Here is a 22,302-nt window from a genome sequence, read left to right on the forward strand (position 1 = left end):
ATCCATATATATATATATGGAGTATACAGGAGTGTTTTTCCGGCACAGACATGCCACTCCTCTGGACATGAAGCCTGTTCCTACTTTGGATCTGAGGAGGAACACCTCCCTGTGCCAGGCTGGTGCAGTGCAGCCAGGACTCCTCAGTTCCTTTTGGCACTGCAGTGTGGGTATACAATTCAGCTGCAGTCTGACAAACCCTTGCACCCTGGAACAGCACCATGGATGTCTGGGAAAAAGAAATGAAAAAGGGAAAGGCCTCAGGTTCAGGGCTCAAGCTGCAATGGGCCTGGGCTGCCTGGGGGCAGCGCTGCCAGAGAGATGGTGAAGTGGGTCACAGGAGCAAAGCTCTGCACAAGTCAACGAGACACTGTCAACAGTTCCACTGCAGTTGCTGTTATAGCTGCAGTTCCAGTTAAATGGTCACTGTAGTCCTCAACAATGACAGAACCTGGCATGCTCTGCTGGTTTTCTCTCAAGTAAAGACCACAGACCACAGGGGATGATCAGTTACCATATTGAGACACACCTAAACACTCTGTCAGGTCTGGCATGGAAAACAAACTATTTTCTGGAGCATAACATTTAAATACTAAAGATGTGACTTACAACAAGTGGACATTATAGTCCAGAAGTGGCTGATCTGATTTATAACTTGTGTCTCCATCTTAGATGACAGCATTATTTATTCTTTCTTTGCTTTTGTGAGCTGCATGGGGATATGTAATTTAGAACTCTGTTTTCTTTTAAATACTCTCTTAGGAAAGCTCGAGAAAGAAATAACTCCCAACAAAAGATTGCTTTTATGAACATCTTCAAGGAAAAAATAAGCTTATATATGCAGTAGTAGTTGTGGCCTACAGGGATTTCTTTCTCATTGAATGATTTCATAGCCTGAGTCTTTCACTGTTCCTGTTTTCAATCTGTAGCTGTCATTATAAGATTGGGCACAAAGAGAAAGGCCTGAAGTAACAGCAGAGGAATGTATATAAGGAGAAGCCCTGTGAAACATGCTGTACAGCATTCCTTTATTCTATTTAACTGGGGTTTGAATTCAGCAACAGTTTTAGAAAAACATTATTAATAGAGACTATTGGAACAATGTAAATACTGCATTGTAAGGCTTACCTACATTTATTTAATTCAGGTTCTATTAAACCTGAGACACGATTTCTTTTCATATATAAAGTAGCATGGCAAAGAACTGCTATGACAGTCTAACAAGACTAATCTGCCATATTTTCCTTCATCCATTTACTTCCCCTGAGTTTTAATTTATATTTCAGGAAATGTTATCCTGAATTTCATAAATCAGACTACAAAGATATTTAAGGAAAATATTGGTCTAGTGAAATTTACATGATATTTGTCAAATTCTCACTGTTATCTGAATTTTTTGTACATTTTACCCAGCCATAAAATATGGGTCAGATTGTCTGTCATCAATAAGGATAATCAAAGTGCCTAAAATCAAACTTTGCCTTTTAAATCTATCTGAACCTGTATTATTGCAAGATTGAGTATCAAGGTTTTCTACAACATGAAAAATCATTTTGCTGCAGTTATCAATTAACTAAGACATCTAAATTCATAGCCTAGCAAGAGATACCAAATGGTTAAATTAAAAAGTATCAAGAATTATCAAAAAAACTACCTTGAATGTAAATTGCTCATTGAAAACAGGGTTAAGGGTCTTTCTGTGGACTTTTGTCTCATATTTCTTCTTCTTATCAGGCAGCAGGAAGACTTTCACATAGGGATCAGATGTACCACCCATATCTAATGCAGGTAGCTCAGCTGCTTGAATAATCCCAACCAGAAGCTGGAAAGAGAGAAAAACAGCAGAATGAAATTTCAATAGATATCTATAAAAACACTGTAACAGAGGAATGCATATGCAGACTCTATTTCTGGTCTAGGAGAAACTATACTTTCCTTGCTTCTCTCCCCCTTAAGGAAGGCAAATGAAGCAACACTATTGACTTTAGAAAACCAATTATGGCAGATGCAGACTGTACAAAGGCTGTTTTAAAGCAGAAAAGAGGTTTTCAAAGGGCAGCTGATTACAGCTAAATACAGACTTCATCCTTTTAAAGACTGCAATCAAATAACTTTCAATTGCTCTCTCCTCTTGTGCATTATTTTTCTATGCTGGGCACCATGAATAGAAATCACATTATTAAACAATCAAGAATGTCTAATTTTGACTACAAAATTTGTATTCTAAACCCCCAACATGAAACCTCCCCCCAACCAGATGCAAAAGGTGATAAAATCAAATGTGAATCCTCAGGCAGAGATTTATTGAAAACAAATTTAACTTGCAGTCTTTCTTATATTTAGGCTCTCTTGCTATGTACATGAAAGGGCTCAGGCAGTAAACTAAGGATAGCATTTTCAAAAATATCTCATGAAAACAAACCTTTGGTAACTAAGTCCTAATAACAATTTGTAATCTCATTGCAAACCAGAAAAATTAGATTTTTAAATCTCCTACATGCTTCAAAGATAAGAATGAAGCACATATGGAACTAGTTAATGTTTTGGCTTCTTTTAATGTGTTGTAAATGATTATACTATGTCATGTTATGTCATCTTATGCCATGTAATCTAGACACCCAGACTGTATGAGGCCTCAGCAGCATAATGGAGCTGAGAAAAAGAAAATACTTCCAATCTTGTTTCATAGATAGAAAACTAAAGCAAACATTGAAGTGTTTCTTCAAGGTCATTCTGAAGATACTAGGAACTGGGAATGAAATGTGAGAATATTTTCTTCTAAATCAGTGCTTCAATCACAATATATTTGCTTCTTTCATGGATGAATTGTTTAAAATTGGAAACAGGAACTCTAACAATTGGAATATAGAACAATATAGTTAATCTGTGAAAGAAACTTCTGCCTTCTAAGGGAGTCCTCAAAGTTGGACTTACAGGTTTTAAACTTACATTTGCATGCTTTCCCACTGATAGGACCCTTAAGTTTCATGAAACATTTCCCTTTTTCTGTATGAAACACTTCTCCTTTTATGTCTCAATTTTATTCTAGATGCATAACAGTTCATAAATACATGAACAGGCTAAGGATCTATATCAAGTTTTCCACACCAAATAGTGAAAAACAAGTCTATGATTTTTACTTACCAGAATGGAAAAGCAATTCAATTACCCTTTACAATTTCTCCCTCTAAAACTGAGGCACAGTGCTCTGGAGAGTTCATTGGTCATCTTGTATTCTTAACCCTATGCAATATATTAGCCAAATTTTGGGAGGGACTGTAGTTTCATGCCAATGCACTATACTAACCTAACTGAATCCTCTCTCCTACTCTTCTACATCATCTATCCTTTGACAAATTTTAAGCTGCAACATAGTTTAGAGCAGCAAAGCAAAACAGAAATCCAGGCAATTTATTATCTTAATTAAACACAATACAGACTTACCTACTTTCCTTTGTAAAATATGGTTCATAAAATCAACATTTCCATTAATAAAATTCACACAGAAAATTTGTTTTCATAGTCTAAGGAAACTGAAACCTATTTTTCAGAATGCATTTGCAGCTTCTCCTTTCCTCCTCTTTAAATCTTGTGCTTCTGAAGGATCTACACTTCATACTGATTTCATACTGATTTCAAGGGGGATCAGTGTGACTCATCACATGGCCAGGCAATTTGCTCTGGGAGGTGAGGAAAAGCTCCTTTAACAACAGCTCCTTGAAAGGCTTCAGAATTCTTTTTAGCTCTTGCATTGTTAAGCAAGCACCTGTAGTCAGAAGATGGTTGAAAATACAGGCAAATACTGTTTATTATGCCAGGTCACAGCTGTTTATAAATACCTTCCTTCTAATAGAGAATTTTTTCTTAATTTCTCTTATTGTCTTTGCCTTTGCAACAAGTAAGAGCACCACACTCTATGAGCAGCATAAATAAAGAATATTAATGTGGAATTTATCACATGTGGAAGGCAGTTCAGGCACTAAATAGGAATTAACTGGTATTTACTTTCAGTAAACAGGAAAGAATTATGTGATCATGACTGAAATTGTCAAAAAAATTGTCAAAAAGCCCCACACAGGATATGTGTTTTCAAGTTTACTGCAAGATACACAGTAGAAGTGAAGAATTGAGATGAGTTGGTGTGCTTTGGGCCAAAATTAGGCCCAGAGAATTTCAATGCAGGGCTGTGAATTGGTTTAATTGCCAAAACTGATCCCTGGCAAAGAGACCATGGAGGGGAATAAATATGAGCTAGCTCAGCATATGGCAAGATCTGTTAAGTTGGTCAGTTCGAGGTCAACACATTATAGTGTCTATTAATTCTGAAAACTTGGTAAGTATGCCAAAGTTTAGTCTTACCAGTTTCAGAGCAGAGTACTGAAGGAATATGAGTCCTTAAATTCTTGTCCAAACTTCCTGGTTTTTATTGGGTACAGATCTTTTTATTTGAAATTTTATTCCAGACTAGAATTTTACGAAATACACTTTCATGGTGAGCAACACAACCTATGCAGCTAGTTATTACAGCAAAGTGCACCCTTGATGAAGTGAAAGAAAGCAATCTTACCAACCTTCTAAAATCCCCAGTGAATCACCTTACCTTTATGTACCTCTATTTTACTCCCATTTGTGTTTGCTTAATTTTTAAATACTTGAAGGCTGAAGCTACATTTTAATGACTGCAAGCAAACCCCGAAATTTACGTGGATTGACATTGGTTGGTGATGCTTTAATTTAAGTTATTAATAATCACTACATAAAACTTGATCTTCAGTTTTTGATTAAAGGTGTAATATAAACTCCAAGTGCATTCAGTACCAATTTAGTAGTACTTCGATAATGAATTTTCTGTTTTCTTTTCTCCCTTTGCTCCATGCAAGTAGTAAGGATTTCAGGAATATCTACTTTAACTAAATGTATTACTTCATTCTCCACTTGCACACACAGAAACAAAATGTTACAGGTTGGTTGTTTCAAACCTGATTGTTCTGGAAGTCATAATCCAAAGAGTATTGTATTTTCCCTAGCTTCTCAACTTCTTTGGCCTCTTCCTTCTCTTCCCCATCAGTCAGCCCAGTCTCAGCATCATCATCCTTAAGAGCCTAGAAAGAAGAAATGTAATATTCATAAATGAGGCAAACTGTTAAACAGCAGTTTAAAATAGGCACGATCCTCAAATCTATTTTAGAGCCATTAAAAGCAAGCATAACAGCAGAAATTCAAATATGCAGTTTTCATATATATCTCTACGTTCTGAGTTGCTCAGTAAGATGTTATAAATCAGCAAGCAAGCAATGGAAGTAGGAAGAAAGCTCCTTGGACTATAACAAGCAAGGATTGTTATAAAACCTGAAAGTAGAAACAAAATATCATCTCGATGTGAAAAAATAGTTCTTCTGGGCTCAGACTGGCTCTTAAAGAGGCACAAGGAGGCAAACATGCTATTAAATAAGCCAAGTCACGCATTCATTCAACTTAAGAATCTTGGCAATGTCAAACCTGGTTGTACATGCTGTGCATTGTTTGCATTTGGCAACACATTTCTGTAGGACTACTGTGATAAAGAACATGTGCTGTGGATGAGCTCTTTCTACAATCATATGCCAAACATTTTTCATGTTTTTTAGAATGAATATGGAAGCAAAGTTTCCACCATGCCATTAGCAAATGCATGTTCCTCCTTTTCCCTCCCTCCCGAGACCAATTTCCTTTTTATTCATTCTTGCAATAAAGCTTGGCTGAACCAAATTGATTGCAAGTTGATTTTAGTTTGCTTAGAAAGAAACACAATAAGAAAGAAATACAGAACTGCTAGCAAGCTTTGTCTATTGCACAAAACCTATTTTTTAAAGGACACAGTAGATAACATAGATTTTAAAAAAATTAAAATACTAAATGATATAATTTTTTTTCCTGTACCAGAAAGAAGTATTTTTGTTGTGTAAAAGGTAATTCAAACAATTATTAAACCATACGAACCATAATTAACTATGCAGATCTTATTACAGCAGATTCTTTCCTGGAGTAAAAGTGAAAAATAGACAAAAGTGATGAGGCAAATAGTAAAAAATTGTGGAAAATGTAGAAGTTGAGAGCGTGAAAATAAAGAATCAGTACTGAGCATTCACTCAGAATTGGTATTTGCATGTTACAGTAAAAAGTATACTTGTCTGTAAGAGCCCTATTTGAATGAAAGCTCTTTCTGTAAGAAGCTGCTTCTTGCACAGACAAAGTGCAAGAATAAGATGTAGTCTTTGTTGCAATGTAATTTTTCTGCAATTGCAGTTTTTTGTGTTGTAGGAAACCTACAGCATTTCTTAACAATAGGTTGCTGCTGGAGCTCTCTGAAAAGGAAGCAAGGCTAGAAAGTAGCTATATACACAGCTGATAGCAGTTAGGGAAAGAAGAAACATGAAAGCATTAACATTCTCACTCAGCCTTGAACACAGTGAGGGCCACACAACAGTTGTGTGGGTTTGGAAAGAAGGAAGATTTATCTCTGAAGTAGAAAATGTTCTTCTCCAGAAGCCAGATCTAAATTCAAAAGGTCAGACTCGAAACTGTATGATACTCAGCAATTATTTCTACACTTTTGAAATTAGCTAGAAATTCTGTTGCATAGCTCAAATGAAACCAATCCAAAAGCTTTGATTTTTGTGAGCTGAGGACCTGGGTCTCATGTAAATATCTCATTATTAGTGAATGATGGACTCTCCACTAGAAACATAAATTTCACTGTGCCTGCATGAAATTGGTGGGAAAGATCAGTGATGGATAGAATCACCTGTGACACTGGAAGAGTAGTATTTTTTAAAGTAAACCATTTATATTTGGATGGGCCGAACTGCTCGAAATGAAATTTGGTTTGACATATTTTATCACTGAGCTCTTAGTAAGTTCCCTGACTGTAGCACAACATTTTTGTTAGTACAACAAGAAGTGTGACAATTGAAAACTGATAGGCTCCCTGGCAGACCATACATGGGATTTCCAGGATATGGAGTGATGTGATTATGCCGAACACCCTTGCTTTTGGTAATAAAAATAAGCTTAAGGTATTGTGATCATAAAAAAAAACAGATGTGACTCAATCCAGCTGAAGCAACCAGGTTTATTTGATCCTGGAGACAACAGGAAATAGTAAGTCAGAGTGGGATGTTAACTCCAAGATCCACTGCTCTGAATCATCCCACTATGGTCCTAAAAGAGGACTCCATGATAAAAATGTGATAACAGCTCCAGTATATTCTTGTTTCTGGGACAAGTACTGGATTTTCTGCTTTTCCATCTACTTTTGACCTGGATTTTCTTTGAGAGGTAATATCCTATGGCCATGCCCCACGGAGAAAAGTGAGAATGCAAAAAGAACCTTATATGCTAATTTCCAAGTAAGAGGAATTTATGAACAGTCCATCAAGGCAATAGTATATCCATACTTTCTCTGGGAAAACTACATTCTCTTCTGCAAGGCTGCTCAGCCCAGATGACAGAACTGGGGTAGTTCAATGTGAAAAAAAGCTCTTAGCGTGATCACAGGAAATCTAATGGGAAGTTAACATCTCTCTTGCAAGGGAGTTTTCAAGTGCAGGCAGAAAACACTGTATGGTTAAGAAACTCATCTCCACAGGTTATGAGAAGCCTATTGGAAAGGTGAAAGCTATTTCCATGAGAGATGGACGATATTGTACATTACTGACATCAGCTGAGGAGCCACATGATTCTTGTTGACCTTGACTCAGAAACACTGAACCTCTAAGAAACAATACTATGAAAGAAACAGTGTTTGGATATGGACAAGTTTGTGGCACTGAGGGGAGGAAAAAAAAGAAAAATTATTATCTCTACAGCAGTCTGTAAATAATAGTTTTTACTGTTAAGAGAGGAATTTGCTTTCAAACTAGAGGCTAATGCTTCAGGAAGAAGCTGAATCAAAAGAAGCACCAAGGTTTCTCATGCTTGATTAAGCTGCCGAGCTCCAAAGAGGAAGAAGAATTGGTTTGCTTCAAAGTACTTGAAACACCCCACAGGGATTTTAATTTTGTATTGAGATTCTCTGAAAGATCAATATTTAATGGAATACTACTACATCCCTCAATTTATAGTATACTGCATCACACTGTATTGAATCTTACTGTTGCATTGCTACAATCAATTAAAATAAGCACTTATATTTTATTTGTTTTATAAACAATAAAGTATTTTTAATTATAAGGAAGCTTCTTCATCAAGCCTTTTCAACTGATAAACCATACCCAGAAAGACTAGATTTAGATGCAGAGAAATGTAAGCCTTATCTTCTCTAACATTTTCTTTAGCTTCAAGACATTTTAAATGCTTTTTCTGTGAAATACACAACACCAAAATGCATAATTTCATTGTGCTGGAAACTAGATTTATCTTTTCTAATTTGAGATGACCATGAATTTTACTCAAGCAGTTTCTTCATTTCTGCATTACATGGAGAGAACCACATAACAGTGAAACATCTACGTCCTCTCAAATGTGTATAAGTATCTGATAAATAGGCTTATATGTAAGCAGGTGTAGGAATGTACCAAGAAAGTGTTAATCCAGTACAAACATCTCAAGGTGATACATCTGTGTCTACAGAAATCAGAACCACTACTCTGCAGTAGTTCTTACAACAAAAAGGGCTAAATTACAGCAATTTGAGATTCACTGCTCAATCTGCTGGTTGCATTTTCACTTCCATAATGTTATTAAGAGTGGTTTTGCAGCCTCCTCTTTTCTTCTGAGTTGTTGAAGAAAATGCTTAATTTTCAATTCTTTTGAAACTCCACACCCTGTAGTGGGATTTTACACTTCCTGGGGTTTTTTCTCCCTCTCATTCCCCTAGCTGACAAAAGCCTCTCTCCAGTGACACTGTGTCCTGACACTGCAAACATCCCCTGCTTTCAGCTCACTTCTACCAAAACCCCTACACCTTGTCACTAGATCTGCCCCACTACTATCAACCACAAGCCACAAAAGAGATTCTGGGGCTTAAAACAACTTTAATCCCTCCCTAAACTGTGTACAGAAAATGAGAGGGTCTGCAGTGGCAGTTGCTCTGCTGGCTGCCTCCAGATTCCACATGTGCAGAAGCTTCAGGAAAGTAAAGTGGTAGGAGACTCCTGTCACAAAGCTGCTGGGGGAGCAAATGGACTTGCTTGCCTCTGTACTGAGAGGCAGAGGCCACAATCATGACTGAGTCATGTCTTGTAAATGGCTAGTTTATGTTGCAAACCATTTAAAATGCAAAGTTGTCTTTCACTTTTGTATATACAGACAGGCTTTTGTTAACAGAGGTTTTAGGGTTCCTTCTGCTCATGGAGCAGCCTACAGCCTCACTTTTAAGGAAAGAAGTTACCATTAAGCAAGAAGGAGAGACATTGAGAAGCAAAACAAAACACTGACTGGAGCCTGTAAATTTGTTTGCTGTATGGTGCATAATGCTCTCCTGATTTCCATCTCCACCTCCCCTCCATAATTTCTTTTGGAATGGTGAAGTAAATATTGTTTTAATGTTTGAACGATGCCCACCATCCTCTGCAATGCCTGGTGAGTTGAAAAAAACCCCAACAAACCAGTAAGATTTTGTAACAAGAATATTCTGTGCCATGTCCAACAATGAATTTATTGGAAAGGCAATTTTTCCTCCACAGCTAGAAATGACTGCTTTTCCACTAATGGTGGTGCACTTCTTATCAATATCTTTCCCATTCAAGAACACTATAATTCTCATTAGGCCAATTTATATCCTAAGGGAAAACAAAAGCCTTTAGAAATTTCTGTCTGGTTCCCTATCACAAAGCAGAGAAGCCTGCAATTGTAACATGTTCTCTATCAGAGTCCCCCAGAAGGAAAGGCAACGTCTCATTCACTCAGCATCTGCTTTCTCTCCATGAATTAATTTAAAGAGCATGTTGTGCCTGGGTTTCCAGTGGCTGCGCCAGGCTTTGGTCATTGTGAAATCTACTTTGCCATTACTGCTGTAAGAATGTTGGCCTCACATACCAGCAGTGGGCCACACTGATGCACACAATGAGAAAAACCCTGCTGGGTTCAGCATGCGATGCCTTGACTAGCTTGATTACTTCCTTGCTTGTTATCCAGCTTTTAAATGGTCTTGGTTGGGTTATCCAAAAGGTTTTCTTTCTTTAGGAGCTCTGGGACATGAGGTCATCCTACTCAGCTTAAGAGCTTGCTGAATTGTTTGGGTACTAAAATATCATCTTAATCTGGTGCAACAGAAAAATACAGAAGATGCTGCAGGTGTTCAGTTTAAAATATGAATACATTCTTTTAAGTTGGAGCTGTTAAGCTCACAAACAAACCTGTTTTTGATGTTTTATAAACACCTATAGCCAGTGTTTATAGACTGAAGAAAGAAGGCTGACCTGTGAACCTGTTCTGGAGGTTCATCCTGTGGGTCAGGGCTGTGCTTTGGAAGCAGGGCCCATGTGTGTGAACTAAAAGCAGAGCACTCCTGCAAGCACACTGCTGTGCTCTGCCCCCACTGCCATATGGCAGGCAGTGCCTGCCTGCACGGAGCAGCAGGCTGCGAGTGGGAGGCAGCTTCAGGCTGCCTGGCCACTGCATGCTGCTCCATCAATCGCTCTTCATCCTCTCCAGATGAATGGCAGTGGGCCAGATGGAAGCATGCTTTGGGACAGAGCTGGCTCCTTGACCTGGGAGGACCACTCAGAGTACTGCATTTATGTCTATTTGAAAAATCTGTCATACTATATAATTGGGGCTATGTGTATTTGATAGTGAAAATTAACCTAAATATAGCCAGACATGATTTACTGAGTGCCAGTTTGATCTATGGAAAAAAAGTTGGCACAGACTTAGCTCCTTAAAAAGAGATAAGATAATCCTCTGACCATCTTCTAAATTGGACTTTATGAAGTGCCTGATATTCTCTTGTTTGATGGCTGTTTGCTATTCATATTTATTATTTATCAATTTGTACAGAGTAAATACCCTTGCTTAAAAAGTAAACAATTAAATATTCCCAAACATTTCGTTATTATTTTTTAAAAAATGTATACCTCATTAATATGCACTGCTGTTCTTGTAGATTATGCATACCCACTAATTTCAGATACAGCGTAGGAGTTTAGCTCTCCATACAGTCTGTGGATATAGGTAAATGTCTTGAGAGTCTGATTCAAGTCACTTAAATTAAGTACTAATCGCATACTTCCTAAATGTCACTCCATCAGGAACTTGCAGACTCTGGTCTTGAATAAAGAACTCAAAATTTGGTCTGTTAATCAAGAAAATGCACAAAACATTCTTGTGGATGGAAGCTTCCAGTGGTAAGACCTTCAATACAGAAAACAAGATATGTAAAAGAATGAGTAGGATCTGCATCTTTGTATCACTCTAACAGTACAGTAGCTTACAATAGAAGTTACAAATTAATTACATAAAAAAATAGTTTAACAAAGGAGGAAAACAAATTCAGCAAGCATGCAAAGCAAGCTCCCATGTTTTCTTGGGAGTGACTGAGAAGAAGAGACAGGAATGCAAATAAGCCCAGTCTTGTGTCTCACAGCTACTGCTGCCATATTCTCAGACTTCTGAAGTCTAATATAAACCTAAATTTCAAAAGAGTTTTACAGAAAACCTATTTGCAGAACATGAACACTCATCTATAACATTTCATCTTCATAAATGTTATTCACATTTTTCACAAAGTTTTCTGCACACTGCACAGTTGTCTTTGAGGTAGGTGAAAAAGCAGGACAACTGGTCAAGGCTGAGAATGAATTAATGCAAAAACAGGACTCAGTCAATCCCTTGGGGCTGCCACAGTAAACTAATTTGGCTTGTTTTCTAAGAAGACTCGTCCCCATTGTTTGTGACTAACCCTCTTCACCCAGTGGCTCTGCAGCACATCATCTTTCTGAGTGTGAACTGGGATGTCTCATTGAATCGTGGATAACCCACAGCAAACATTACCACCACCATGGGCAGAAGGTGGCAACAAATGGGAAGTGGCATGCTGATACCAAGAGAGGTAGCACTGTGGAATAAACACACTCACTATTCTCTAGGCATTCAACTGGGAAAACAAGCATGTAACCAAATATTGCAGAAGAAAAGACCACTGACAGCAACAGAGCTCCTGTCCCTCAGAAAGTTCCTCCTGGATGTTTTTCTGGCAAAAAAGGCTTGAGTTGCTTCAAATGAAATTCAGGCTCTCTAGATGTCAGTGTGCATTATCCTGACATCATCTGGGCTATTGTCTTCATGCTGCCAGGTCAGTGCACTCTACTTTGAAATATTTCAGAGCATCTAACATTAAAAAGCTTTTTCCTTCAGTGTTTTGTCTACATGAGGGCAAGGGTGTTGGATGATCAACATCCAGAATCATAAGGTGAATCGGTCTAAAAAAACCACTGTATACTGAAGTTCAGCTGGGTGCAATTGTAACTCTCACTGGCATGTCACTTTATAACACCTGCTATTCAGACAGCAACATTAATCAGAATATTCTGATTAAGTTAGGACATAACTCCAACGTAAAAGGAAAAACAAACATATAGAGAAGTCAGGTGGCTGACTGAAGGACACAGCAAGTCAGTAGCAGAGCCAGGAATATGCTACTCAAACTCCAGGCTACAGAACATAAACCTAATACCAAATCTCCTGTTTCACCTAGCACACACATTCTAAGCCAAAAATTCTTTGCTAGTTACAGGGCTTTAGCCTGATGCAATGAGAAAGGGCTGAACTATTAAATCTCCTTTTCTACAAATGCTTTGTGACCTAATAAAATGTTCAGACCACAACAATTATTCTCCAAGTAATAAGGCTAAATTTCAGTAAGTTCTCAGTGCTGCTGGTCATGACTGAAATGATTATACCTATTATTTTGCTTTGCCCACAGGCTGAGCTTAATCAAGAATTTTGCTGTACCAATGCATTAAATCCAGACATAATAAATCTGAAGCTATTACACCATTTCTGAAAGAGCCTTCAGGGCCTTTTTTGCCCCTTCAAAGAAAAAAAAGGAGTGGGAGCCACCAGGGGCATTAGTAGAGATTGAAAGTTATGAAGATGAAAACCATGATGGGAAGATTTCACGAAAACACGACAGCCAGCTGTCACTAGGTTGCACCAACAGCAATCTGTACTAAGACCACTTCAAGAGCTTTGGAACACTAAGAGTTTAATGCCTGAGCACTGTACTGAGATGAAGTGAGAGCTGACAGCAAGTTTCATGAGGTAGCAGTTATCTTAGCAACACTTAGAAACTAAGACATTAAAAATACACATTGCTTCTGTCTACTTTTGATATGGTGACATTTATACAAAAAGAAAATATAATTAGCAAGTTATTTTAATGTACTGATCAATTTTAAACTTGTACTTTCTGGTACAGTTTGATTTAATATTTTAACTATAGAAAGAATAACAACCTCTTTTTTTCCACCCTCCTCCAGCCTCCCCCCAAGTATATATCCAACCAAAAATATCCAATCAATTTAGTTCAGCCTCTTGATGTGTGTATCAAAGCTTCTACATGTCCATCTCTGCTAAGGAGACAGAGCTGTCAGGAGACTATGCATGAGAGCTTAAGTCTAGGTGCGTCCAAATAGCAAAATAAACCTACCGCAAGTGACAATCCAGAACAGTCATGAGACACAACATTGACAAGGAGGACAGAGGAGGAAGAAATAAAAATTAAAACATCCACACACAAACATTAGTAAAAAACATGGAGAAATGACCTTTTTTACAGGTGTACATTTGTTAACAATTTTGCCTTGTCTAGAAGGAATCTAATCCTCCCGGTGGCCCTTGGTAGAGCTGTATACTCAACTTGAAGAAGTAACCTTGCCTGCAATGGAAATGGGTCTCAAGATTGAAAACCTAACATTTTTTCAACTCATCTCTCATTCTACCTCAGCTACATTTTTTAAAAATCTTCATATAAATACAGTTTCTCTTTTGAAGTTGTGTTCCAGGAAGTGGATTTTAAGCACAAATAAGAGACCAAAAATTTATTCCCGTTTCTTTAACATCTCACTATCATATGTGACTTTTGAGCTAACTGTGTCTCTTTGTCAAAAGGATCTTCAACTATGCCAAGTTACATGGCTCTATAATGAACTGGCATGGATGGGCATGAACAAAAGTAGTTCAGAAATTCCCTGCCACAAAAAAAAATCCATACTAAGATAAAAATTGTATTTCCTGGAGCTATTGCTTTCAATTTACCAAATGGCACTGCTTCAACTTCATGTGCCTAGGGAACAAGGACACTACAAGATGCCACGTGACTAGCAACTGCTATTATGCTCTCTTAGTTGAAGGCAGAAGTAATTAGCACTTGCAGGCTCAGGCCTAACAATGACTGAAGCAGGTTTTTTCAGTTTTTGACAACATTAGTACTGTATGTTGCCCTTTATAATGGCATTAGATTAACATCTTTCTCTTCAATTAGTTTTTTAACAATTTGCTTCTTTGAAGAGCTAAAAGGTACTCTTATTATTCCCCTTTCTGTTTTATGCCACTAAAGTGCTTAAATTCTGTTAACTGAAATATTCTACATTTAGCATTGCCTTGAGTTCAGCTAGGTCTATTAAAACCTGTGCTGGTAGGTCAAGATTAACGGTTAGAATAAAAAACATGTCATACAGAAAAAAACTGACAGCCAAAATGTTGCATTAGGAATCAAGTGGGCAAAAGTTACTGAATGCCAAGGACTTCAAATCTGTACACTGTCAGACTAGTGGAAATGAATTTAAGGTGCTAATTTAAGAACATTTTAGCCTAGGTTTGAAATCCTAGACAGTGAGGAGAAGTGGCTGGAGAGATGGTGATCTACTTATTAAAGGTCTGACATTTACATCAACTGTGAATCTACCCTCCTTAGGTTTAACTCTGCAAAACAAAACGTCCTAGTTAAACCCCAGAATATTCAGGCAAATGTAGGTTTAAATAACTACACCAAGTATTTTGAATGAAATCATCTTAAAATATCTATCTGTACAACATTTCAAAGTCTGAGCTCTCTTTGTAGACAAAAGATGCAGGATTCAACTTTTTATCAAATTTTCCTATTAAAAAGATATAAATGGAATTTAATATTAATAAAATGTAATTCTGCATTTCAAATACTTATTTTTCAAGAATCCATGGTCATTTATCCAGGTCCTAATGAATATAATTAAAAACACTTAATAATACATTGTAAGTACAACAAAGGCCTTACACGATATGAAACAAATTCCACATAAATATCAATCAACAAATTGCACATTATTTATCCTATGACAAAGTATTAGGTTTGTTAGCAGGACATAACAAAGTTCTCAAGAAATTTTTCCATCAGCATAATCAAAGCAGTTCTTCCAAATTATTCTGGGTTCAATGGGAGGAGCTAGCTAACAGTAGCCTAGGATAAGCCAACAATTGATGATCTGATTTTCCATATATTGAAGAGGAAATATCCCACAATTTCTTAATATTAATACCTCAGAACAAAGTCTATAAATCAAATACAGGGATGAATGCTAAATCAAAGTGCTTTAAGAGAAGGAGTTAGTTTCACATTCATCACAGGGAAAAAAAACCAGCAGAATAGTATCTTCTTCAAGGGAGAAGGCAAAATTTCTGCTCTGATGTTTTCTGAGCTCAGTCTCACTAATCTTTCTACATTAGTAATTTTGTGCACAGAGAATGTTTTATTCAGGTGTGAATTTATCTTGTGTTGGTGTCACACACTCCAGTACACTAGTGTGGCACACAAAGCATTGTATCTCCAGGAAGAGCCAAGGTTGAAACTGCACACCAGTGAAGTAAGTATCTAAAGTACTCCACTTGCAATGTGGATGTAAGGGTCTCCAGTATTTGCTCTTTGTCCTCCTGTCTCTGAAACTGAAACTGGAAACAGCTTGGATAGCTCTACACTTACCCATTGTTTTCCTTCCCTTATCTGAGCTCTGTTCTGACTCCTCTCATGTCATCTATTGCAGCTGGTCATCAGACTTGCAAGGCTTCCTCATCCACTCTCCTGATTTTGCTCTTCCCTTACTACACCCTGCAAGTCTGGAAAAGCATGCTAACCTGTTCCAGGAATCTTAAGACTGGCTGGCTTTAAGATTCTTTTCTTGGATCTTGTCCCTGACCAGTTGGCCCTAGTCCTCAGGTTGCCAGCTTTGACTTGTATTTCTGATCGACCTGCCTTGAGCTCAGCTTTCTTCTATGCTAGATCCCAACTTGTGGAATCATCTCCTTATTCCTGAATGTGCTTTTATCCTCTATTTTTGACTGGGAAATTGCTCATGTACTCCTCCAGCCCAACTTTCCCAGCAGTCTTGGGAACACAGACTTGACTATGCAATACCTTTAGAGTTATTTTTTCCTACTTATAAGGGTTTGCAAAGCAATTCTCTAAATTTCTTCAGTTGTTCCTTTCTGAAAAAATCCCCTTATCTTCTTAGCTTTTGCAACCTGTGAGCTTTCAGGACAAATAGATACTTACTTATTTCCTCATTCTCCTGCTTATTCCCAACAGTTTGCTCCAGGAAGGACAACACTAAAATCCTGTGAATAAAAAGCTTTGTTTCCTCTCAGAAAGGTATTAGTAAAGTTTGTGGCCCTTAGCATTAAGCCCTGCAACCTCTGCTTCTCTTCCACCAAGCAGATTTGAAGGACAAGCTTTTCTGCCCTCATGAAAATGATGCTGCTCTCAAAGGGCATTATACTAATCTTCTTCTCCAAGTTACTCAGTTGACCTACAGTTCCAATTATGACCAATTATCTTTAATCTTCTCCTCTCTAGCACAAAATGAATTCTCCAAACATCACTGTGTTCAATGTCCCTGTGGTTTTCCTTTGTCATTATTTCCCCTTGTTTCTAACCCTCATTTTTGCCTCTATACTATTGTTTCCTTCTCAGCTGTGTAAAAAGAAATTTAGAGTTCTCAACTACTTTTCTTTATCATGTAATCTCAGAAATACTGTTAGAAGGATATACAAACACTGTACTGGGTCTTAAAAAAAGTATGGTGAAAATTGCACATAGCTGCTCCATTTTTGAAGCAAGCAGGATACCCTTGATAAACCTGTCCCTTAAGGATGAGTACATTATATGCCTGCTCATGTTTCTGTAGCAGAGCAGGGAAATTGGCTGGCTTCTTCACCAGTGATGTCACACCCAGGTTCATCCCTTTTGATACCACTGAGAAGATGCTGTCAATCAATCCATTCTTTATTCAGAGCCACTACTGAGACAACAAGCACAGCTTTTTCTAGACACATCAAACAGAAACCTTCAAATGCAACCTACAAGTTCAAGAAACAGAGAGGTACTTTACCTGGTCTTTCATGCTTTTCCCTAAATCTTTAACATCTTTCATGTTAATAGCATTCTTCCCTCCCTTCTCCTTTCCCTTCTTCTTGTTCTTCTTTTTGAACAAGCATTTCTTACAGAGACAAAAGCAGCAGGTGAGGATTAATAGGACTGCAACTATGGCTATGGCTATTAAGGCCCAAGGTGGCACTGGAAGAGAAAAAGACACACACAAAAAGAAGGTGGTAAACTGTTAGTAGGGTTAAATTTAGAAACAAGCACATTTCTCCCACAGCTAAGCCTTTTTCAATGAAAATGCCTTGCAGAAATACCTGACATCCCTTCTGAAATATCCTATTATCATTTATATATTTGTCCCAACTGAGCATTTGCCCATGCAATGCCAATTTAACACATCTATCTATATACAAGGCTGGTGACACATATCAAACTTACTTGCAGCTATTTTGATTCATCAGCCATCTGAAAACTGTATCTCTAAAATATTTACACCGTGCAATTTGTAAAATGCTCGGCACATTTAAGCAATTACTCATTTCTTTCTTTATCATCTCTCCAACCCACCTGGCATTGTGGCTGAATCGGGTGGAACTGACTGGAAATTTCCCTTTTCTGGAATAGCATCTGATCCAAGCAGTCAGTTCTAATGAACAGCCCTTTTCCTCTGCCCACTGCTGCACTTGACAGATTTGCAGATTCCTCGCTATAGCTGCAGGTCAAGGTCACCAGTGAAGACTGACCAAGGACAAAGGGCTGTCCAATCCACAGGCACTTGCCCTATTTGGCATCATGCCCTTAACTCCAGCAAAGTTTCAGCACACAGCTATATTCTCACCTATACTCTCGTATAAACAAAAGATTGTGTTATATTTTTTCATTAAGTTCAGGATACAGGACATGGCTGAAGCATGAATAAATAAGAGAGAGCACTTACTAGCATAAAATGTTCTTGTTAAAGATCAGAATTTTTGGAAAAAAAATTAAGATGACACTTAAACACAAGTACTCCAGAAGGCAATTATCTTCACACAAATCAGCTTTAATAACCACTAATTCCCACATTTAAGCAGAACACCTGACAAAATTTTAAATTTTATAAACTGGTGTTTTCTAAAAATCTTGAAATGCACTCGGTCTGCAAGATACTAAGTGCATTACCTAAAGGTCTCTAATATGACACAGAGCTACAAAGCAAAGCCAAAAAGTGAATCAAATTTGACATGTTGACGTCAGTGAATCACAAAAGGGAATGGACAGTATAAAATGAGAAAATTAATTGCCTAAAGGAGCTAAGAGGAGTGCAAAGCATAGTCACTGGAACTTCCACTACAAATTACCAGTTCAGGAAGCTGACAGAGCATCTACACCTTCCTTACTTTATATTTAATAAACTTATTTTCTAACTTTTACTCAAACAACCCTAATAACAGATAAAAAGGCAGGAGAAGAGTTAAATAATAATTTCTGTAATATTTTTGTGCCTCCAATTGTTCATTAAATGCAGCTGCTATAAAAGGAAAGCTGTACCATATGTAGAACAAATGAGAACTGATTACAAAACAAATGAGTGGTAGGAGACAAATGCTGAACAGATTAACAGCTGTTTATGGGATGTATTTTATGAAGTCAGCAGCAGCAATTCTGCAGTTAAAATTGCATTAGATCTGCACTTAGCACAACTTAAAATCTGTATTTCATGCATTAGTATTTAATTTTGTCTTCAAATCTGATGTAGTACCATTTTGTAGCACAACTGACTCGTCTACATTTTTTTTTCACCCAGCACTCAGAAATGTGAATCCATCATCTTTGACAAGGACTACGTGCTCTACTCAAATTCTAAACTTCACATGTGTACTTAGTCTGTTAGACACTCAGCACCTGAAACAGCATTTACATAACACTGTATCTAAGATAATCCACAGGAGTTATGCCAAAATGAAATGAATGATGTGCCCAAATTTATCAGCTTCTTGTTTCACTGATTTGTCAGCAGTGCCTGAAACTTGAATATGGGGAGCAGCAAGAACATGGGATGTGTTTTTGCCAGCAGGATGCCACTCTGTGAGGTAAGAGGAGAGGAACACATTGAGTACAGGTAAACTGTGAGAATCAATGGGTTGAGGAGACAGGGAATGTTGGCAATAATAGGATAAGTACATATGCACCCTGCAGATGAAAAAGCTTGTGTAGATAGTGAATTCAGGTGCCTTTGTGCTGAAAGTGGCATTCTGGCACCGCTGCCTTGGTTCTCTGGAGCTTGAACAATGTAGGGTACCTTGGGGAACATCTGAAACACTTGCACATACCTCAGCTTCTTTTTTACAACGTGTTGTCTGCTCTCATCTGTTTGTAATTTAATTTCAACCAATAGCTCTTGTGATGCAATTAAATGATCATTGAATTAATATCTGAGACACCAAGAGTTATGCAGAATTCCTTATTTATCTCTTCAGAGAAAATAGGCTTCCTTTTTTTTTTTTTTTTATTAAACACTAAAGTAAAAAAATTGGGGCGGTGCAAAATCTGAACATTTACAAAACCACTGCAAAATTCAAGCTTGAAAAAATGAAAAGAAATGGATTATTTTTCCCAATAGAAGTGGACTATCTCTGTCAAGAAAATGGCTCATTTGAACATTGTTGTTAACAGAACTTGCCCAGTCAATGGATGTAAATAATAGATTTAAAACAAGTGAAATATACAGTGATCATTGACTTTGAAGAGATGTTTGCTTCCTTTCAAAAGCATGATACAAATATTTTAAAATCTTAATAACTTCACGTAATATTGACAAAATTTTCCAGAATTACTAAAGCCTTTTAGAGTTTTTCCACACGTGCTCCCCAACTTATGATGCTGCCAGAGGAGCCTTAAATTCAGAAAAAGATGAGGTTTCAAAAGCTACTTTTCTATGAAGTCATCTCCAGGTGGGCAGACTGAAGTCACTAGCCACTCTGGAAGACTCAAATCTGCAGCCTTTTATTTTCCAGGCTGGTGTTTACCACCAGTGCCTAGTATCTATAAACATCAACAAAATCTTATAAAAAATTTCTGTTTTTGCAGTGGCTCATTTTGAAGATCCATAATGACTCATTTCAGCTGGACTTTACCCATGCTTATACCAGATTTTCAAATAATTTTATTTTACCAGTGGGCAACAGTGAGAAACTACAGTTTGAAGACTACCTACACCTATATTATACCAGTTTGAAATCTCAGGAGGTTTCTGGACATAAACTATTGAACAAAAGACCTCTGTGGCAGATGAAGCAGGGTGGGAGACTTGGAAAATGCAGATCTTGACCCAGGGATCAAGGTGTAAGGGAGCCAGAAGCTTCTTGTACAACTTGTCTTACCGACTGCCTGCACAAGGGGGTGCTTTGAAACAAGCAATACCTCCCTACCTGACCAAGCAAAAGTGATTGGTTTAAGGATAATTAATATGCATGTAAACTTTCTGGTGTTTCGGTGCTATTTTCTTTGTTCTACTCCTCTGGGAAAATGCAGAATACTTATTTTGAAGAAGCTGTCATGAATGTCTACGTGATCTGGTGATTCTACAAAGCTCTTAAAGACAAATCTATAAGAGGGGATTTGCTGAGTAGCAGTTAGTAAATAAGGTCTTGAATTAGTGTTACTGATCCAATCCAGAGTATGCTCCAGGACTTTAGTCAGAAATGCAGGAATGAAGCCTATTTGTAAAAGGAGAGTGTAGAGAAAAAGAAACACATGGCTTACCCTGGGCAATAGCAGGGCACTGAAAAGTGAAAGCTCTAGAAATATGTTGAATCAAGACATTTTGGGCACCAATTTTGCATATTTCACTTGTTCTGAACAACAGTCAGACATGGATGCAGCTAAATGTGAGCTCTTTTGTCCCTTTCCCTTGCTTCCTTCCACTAATGCCAGCCAGAGCCGTGTGCATACTGTGGGTAATTTGATTCACTTGATACATTTCACAAACAAAGCAGATGTGATGCTCTTAGATTATCATTTTAGTTTGGATTTAAGTAGTCTGTTTACAAGGTTTATCTCCAGACCACACTCATAGATCATGCTTGTACTCGTGTTCTGCAGTGTCATCTGTGAGTGCACAATGGACAGAGTGGGAATATATGTTCCCAGAGGTCACCCAGTGATGCTCCAACTGCAAAAGGCAATTTGCCCATGAGAGCAAACCCAGTCCAAAGCACTGCTCCTACAAACCTTGAGTCCTCAGGACTGACTGCTTCATTTCACTGCCTTGCTTCTACTGAGCTGCACTAGGTACAGCCTTTGTCCCAACCCATCATTAAATCTTGGTCCTTTGAGCATGCTAGATTCAAAGGGAAGGATGTATTCAATTTAGGAGCTACAATTTTTGCCCCTTATATAAAGACATCCTTACTTGGCTTTACACAAAATACTTGGAGGGCCTTGGGTCTAAAACTGACATTTCCGTTAGATGATCTAAAATTATCAAATGCCTTGGAGGACATCTGGCTGCAGAGGAAAGACTTTAAGGGGGAAGTCACAAAACATGTAACAGCATCAAAGAGCTGCAGCCTGGGAAAGAGAATAAAATCCTTAATCCTAATGATATTGTTTCCTTTCTGAGTGCAATGTCAGAGGAAACTTTACTAACTTAGAACACAAATAGAGGGAAGGTCAATGAAGAACTGAAGAGAAGAGCTGAATTAAAAAGTGGAGACCCCCACAGCAAAAATACTGTTCACCAAAAATTTCCAATTAAGCAATTTAGCAGCCCCATGTAAACCGACAGCAAAGGACTATCAGATTCCACATTACTTGCAAAAGAGGCCCATAGCATGTTGGAATTGATAAATACTAATAATCTATGTTTCAGAGGGGGCATGATGCTTAACAGGAAGCTGCAACTGCCAAATAGCTCTATGTGAAGCACACTGCTGTAATTTAAAGCTCTGGCAGCCTGAAGATAGGCACACCAGCAGTTTTAGTTT

General features: G+C 37.7%; 1 protein-coding gene across 3 annotated transcripts in view; it reads right to left on the reverse strand.

Moving 5' to 3' along the window:
• The window catches only part of SYT1 (synaptotagmin 1), a 328,925-nt gene that overhangs the window by 69,219 nt on the left and 237,404 nt on the right, over positions 1-22,302 (reverse strand). For 2 of the 3 annotated variants that reach the window (XM_056516346.1, XM_056516345.1), the window contains 3 exons: positions 17,343-17,527; positions 4,980-5,102; positions 1,655-1,822 (listed from right to left, as the gene is read on the reverse strand). In XM_056516346.1, the coding sequence (XP_056372321.1) occupies positions 1,655-1,822; positions 4,980-5,102; positions 17,343-17,527 (476 nt within the window). The remainder of the gene's footprint in view (positions 1-1,654; positions 1,823-4,979; positions 5,103-17,342; positions 17,528-22,302) is intronic. The other variant, XM_056516347.1, reaches the window with a different exon arrangement.

Source organism: Oenanthe melanoleuca, chromosome 1A, assembly GCF_029582105.1.
Source record: "Oenanthe melanoleuca isolate GR-GAL-2019-014 chromosome 1A, OMel1.0, whole genome shotgun sequence".
In the NCBI taxonomy this organism is placed as follows: domain Eukaryota; kingdom Metazoa; phylum Chordata; class Aves; order Passeriformes; family Muscicapidae; genus Oenanthe; species Oenanthe melanoleuca.